General features: G+C 42.3%; 1 protein-coding gene across 1 annotated transcript; it reads right to left on the minus strand.

The window, feature by feature from the left end:
- Positions 1 to 485: 485 nt before the first annotated feature.
- LOC116211865 (probable galacturonosyltransferase-like 4) lies at positions 486 to 1,346 on the minus strand. Its single transcript, XM_031546389.1, has one exon. It carries the CDS (start codon positions 1,329 to 1,331, stop codon positions 486 to 488), a length of 846 nt encoding a protein of 281 aa, XP_031402249.1. The 5' UTR covers positions 1,332 to 1,346.
- Positions 1,347 to 4,255: the final 2,909 nt, after the last annotated feature.

Raw genomic sequence — 4,255 nt, forward strand, 5'->3', positions numbered from 1 at the left:
TATTTCATAACTCCGATCCAAAATTGGAGATAACACAACCAAGAATCTTGCACTACAATAAAATGGACAAATTAATGAGCGCCTACGATCTCCTTCAATTTTCTATCTCGTAGGACAAATCAGATCTCCTGTTCATTAGATTGACACAACTCAATAAAAATGGCAAAAGAATGTACAATATTGTGCATACAATTTTGCTAATTACAATCTTGAAAAATTTCCGGGGATATATATCTTCAAACACATTGTGGCTTTGCATTTCAAAGCAAAGAATTTGATAAAGAAACTCGGGCAATTCATCGCCATCCTTCAATCCTTTGGACCAATTGTCTTTCCTTTTAAAAAATCTTCAAGAATCGCAATCCTCTGGTCTTAATCTTTCCATAGAAATGCTCTTCATCGTCATGTATCATTCACGTCATCATCATAACCGTTTCACCTATGGACGAATCACGCTACCTGCTATAATATATACTTGCCCTTTCTCATTCCTCTAGAAAATGTTTCGGTGACCGGTACAGATCATATGGTGCCCAGAGGTGATCCACGATGCATGGCCTTCTCGAATCTAACCTCAGCCAGGGCTTGCCCTTTCCGCTCCAATGGAGCAGGCTGATCGGCCCCGGGTGGAGACTCCTACATTTTCCTTTGATATTGTCACCGCCTAAACCATGTTGGTTCCATCGATGGTCTACCGCTTTTATGTTCCCTGCTAAAACTAGCAAAAACGGTGGTAAAGAGCCCAAATGGTAAATCCTCTTCTGCTTTTGCACTCCCATCCATTCCTCCACCTTCTGAGTGTATCCTCCTTGCCTCCATTTTTCAACGTCCACAACCATCACCCCTGTGTTAAAATAGCATGGCCTCCGTCCCTCGAATGTTTGGGTTAGGCTCCGGTCCAACCAGAAGAGGTCTGTGAAGTACATCGTGAAGTTCACGTGGCAATACTCCGGCGCAGCCAAAACCTTGCCCTTTAGCTGAACTTCCCAAAGCTTGGCTATGTCATCGACCACGATGAGGTCAGAGTCTAGATATATCACACGCTTCACTTTGGTCGGTATGAGATCAACTAGGTAAATCCGCGCGTAATTCAAAGGCTGGTCTAGCGCTTGCCTGATAGACCTGGATATTTTCCCCCGCACCCGGTTGGAGTCGAAAGGGTAGACAGTGAAGTTCAGATAAGGGAAGGTGGATCGTATGTTGGAGGAAATCTTTGGCTCAGTCCTCGCCTCGAGGAAGTGGAACTCAAGGTTCTCCGGGCACATTGAGTGCTGTAGGATGGAGAGTACCGCAGCCATTGTGCCCCGTAGGTAGTTCCCATCTAGGGTCATCGCGACATGGATTGTGCCAGGGCCACCCGGGGGCCCGCATCCTTCCCCGTTGTTGAAGACTGGCGCCTCATGAAAGATGCTCACAGAGGCGTCATCTGGGCATGGTTTCAACACAACGGTCCTCCCTATGCGGGCTGCACTGACGGTGCAACCAGGCAGGCAATGCTGCAGGAGGAGAGACAGGAGAACGGCAACGAGAGGGACGGAAGAGGGGCTCCAAGAGGCCATCCTGTCCCAATCTTGGTTGAGTGTGGGAATGAGAAATGAATATTGTATGGCTTGCAAGCTGAGGATAAGAGAGGTTAGGGAAGAGAGGATCAGCCATTATTGTTAGAGAGAGGTTATGAGGTGGTGTTAAGGGGGAGATGAGTTATAACTATCTATTTGACAAAAAAGGGTGGGAAAGATGGGGGAAGACAAAATGTACGTTGGTGAGGTTGGGAGGGTGGGAGGAATTTTCGGGGAGTCCTATGATAACTAATTTTAAGGAATCTAAAATTGTGTGTGCTGATAAAACAATCTAAGTGCTAGATTTTTTAGCTGTCAAAAATCCTAGATCAGTCAATTGTTGAATTAACAATCTCCAAATCTCTGTCTTATGAAAACACGGTAACTCAACATCCAAAGATAGCACAGCTGGTTAAGTACGTCTCGCTGTCGCTGCATAGTAGAAGAGGTCGCATGGTCGATCCTATCGCATTGCAAAAATCCTTTAGAGGCCACATTTACAAGTACTAATGTACACAGCAAAAATCCTGGCAAAGCGTGGCTCTTGCACTAGTTGTTCATTAAATAAGGTAATCATCATAACTTCTAAGAATAAATAGCTAATTTTATCTCGAATTATTCAGGAATTTCTTAATATAGATAATTGGATGTAGAAGAAGTACATTATGAATTTTTCTTGGCAAATCAAAAGAGGGTGTAGCGTAGTATAGTGGTGCACGCCCTCACCTGTTGTCATAGACGTCATAGGTATGATATCTAGTGGGACTACCTGTGACCATTTATTAGTTATTTCGAATTTCTCTTTTATTAGTTATTTCGGTAGGAGAGGTAATACTTATTCTGTAAGATTGTTAGAGAAATAAAAACACAAATAGAAGTTAGTTATGAAATGAGGAATGGCATATTTTTCATCATTACTAAAAAATAACATACACTACGCATTGATCAAATATAAAACAGTATCGAGACTTTTTCCGACTTAAGCATTGAACACATGATAGTTGGAACCAATTTGATTTAGAATATTGAATTTGAGTTAAAACATGAGGAACAATAATATCGTCACTAGAAGGTTGATGGAAGAAAGGGGGGATGTGGACTTTCTCTCACTAGAAGGTTGCTGAGACAAAATCGTCATCTATCGGAGCAAATCAACATAAAAAACTATTGATCCATTTTGTTATATACATATATAAAACTATTGATCCATTTTTGTTATATACATATATAAATATCTCCATTCTCATTGCTTTCGGACAGCGTTACGCTGATTGTGATAGTAGAGAGCAGACACAGAGAGACAGGGAGGAGAGAGAGAGAGAGAGAGTCGATTTCACTCCTTTGGGGTCAATCGATTTTGATCCATCGATCTGCAGATTAATTTCGGATGTGGGCTCGATCCGCATTGTGATCTTCCCTCTCTTCTGTCTCTTTGTCTTCGATTCGGTAATTGCTGAGCTAAATTGATTGTCACTCGGGCTGAATTGGCTGCCGGCCACCTCGTCCTGGGGATTGGGGTTGCCCGCGGGGCCCCCACCCCGACAGCCAGGCAGCTCTACAAGGGCTGGAATTTTCTTTCTTTTTTTTTTGTTTTCTTTTCTTGTTTAATATTTGCCCGCATCCTTCCCCGTTGTTGAAGACTGGCGCCTCATGAAAGATGCTCACAGAGGCGTCATCTGGGCATGGTTTCAACACAACAGCCCTCCCTATGCGGGCTGCACTGACGGTGCAACCACACAGGCAATGCTGCCAGGAGGAGGAGAGACAGAGAACGGCAACGAGAGGGACGGAAGAGGGGCTCCCAGAGGCCATCCTGTCCAATCTTGGTTAGCGTGGGAATGAGAAATGAATATTGTATGGCTTGCAAGCTGAGGATAAGAGAGGTTAGGAAGAGAGGATCAGCCATTATTGTTAGAGAGAGGTTATGAGGTGGTGTTAAGGGGTAGATGAGTTTAACTATCTATTTGACAAAAAAGGGTGGGAAAGATGGGGGAAGACAAAATGTACGTTGGTGAGGTTGGGAGGTGGGAGGAATTTTCGGGGAGTCCTATGATAACTAATTTTAAGGATCTAAAATTGTGTTATGCTGATAAAACAATCTAAGTGCTAGATTTTTTAGCTGTCAAAAATCCTAGATCAGTCAATTGTTGAATTAACAATCTCCAAATCTCTGTCTTATGAAAACACGGTAACTCACATCCAAAAGATAGCACAGCTGTTAAGTACGTCTCGCTGTCGCTGCATAGTAGAAGAGGTCGCATGGTCGATCCTATCGCATTGCAAAAATCCTTTAGAGGCCACATTTCAAGTACTAATGTACACAGCAAAAATCCTGGCAAAGCGTGGCTCTTGCACTAGTTGTTCATTAAATAAGGTAATCATCATAACTTCTAAGAATAAATAGCTAATTTTATCTCGAATTATTCAGGAATTTCTTAATATAGATAATTAGATGTAGAAGAAGTACATTAAATTTTTCTTGGCAAATCAAAAGAGGGTGTAGCGTAGTATAGTGGTGCACGCCCTCACCTGTTGTCATAGACGTCATAGGTATGATATCTAGTGGGACTACCTGTGACCATTTATTAGTTATTTCGAATTTTCTCTTTATTAGTTATTTCGGTAGGAGAGGTAATACTTATTCTGTAAGATTTTGTTAGAGAAATAAAACACAAATAGAAGTAGTTATGAAATGA

The sequence above is a fragment of the Punica granatum genome, chromosome 6, assembly GCF_007655135.1.
Source record: "Punica granatum isolate Tunisia-2019 chromosome 6, ASM765513v2, whole genome shotgun sequence".
Classification (NCBI taxonomy): domain Eukaryota; kingdom Viridiplantae; phylum Streptophyta; class Magnoliopsida; order Myrtales; family Lythraceae; genus Punica; species Punica granatum.

Coding starts and splice junctions, on each gene's coding strand:
- LOC116211865 (XM_031546389.1), bottom strand. CDS start 1,331: ATGACCCTAGATGGGAACTACCTACGGGGCACAATGGCTGCGGTACTC.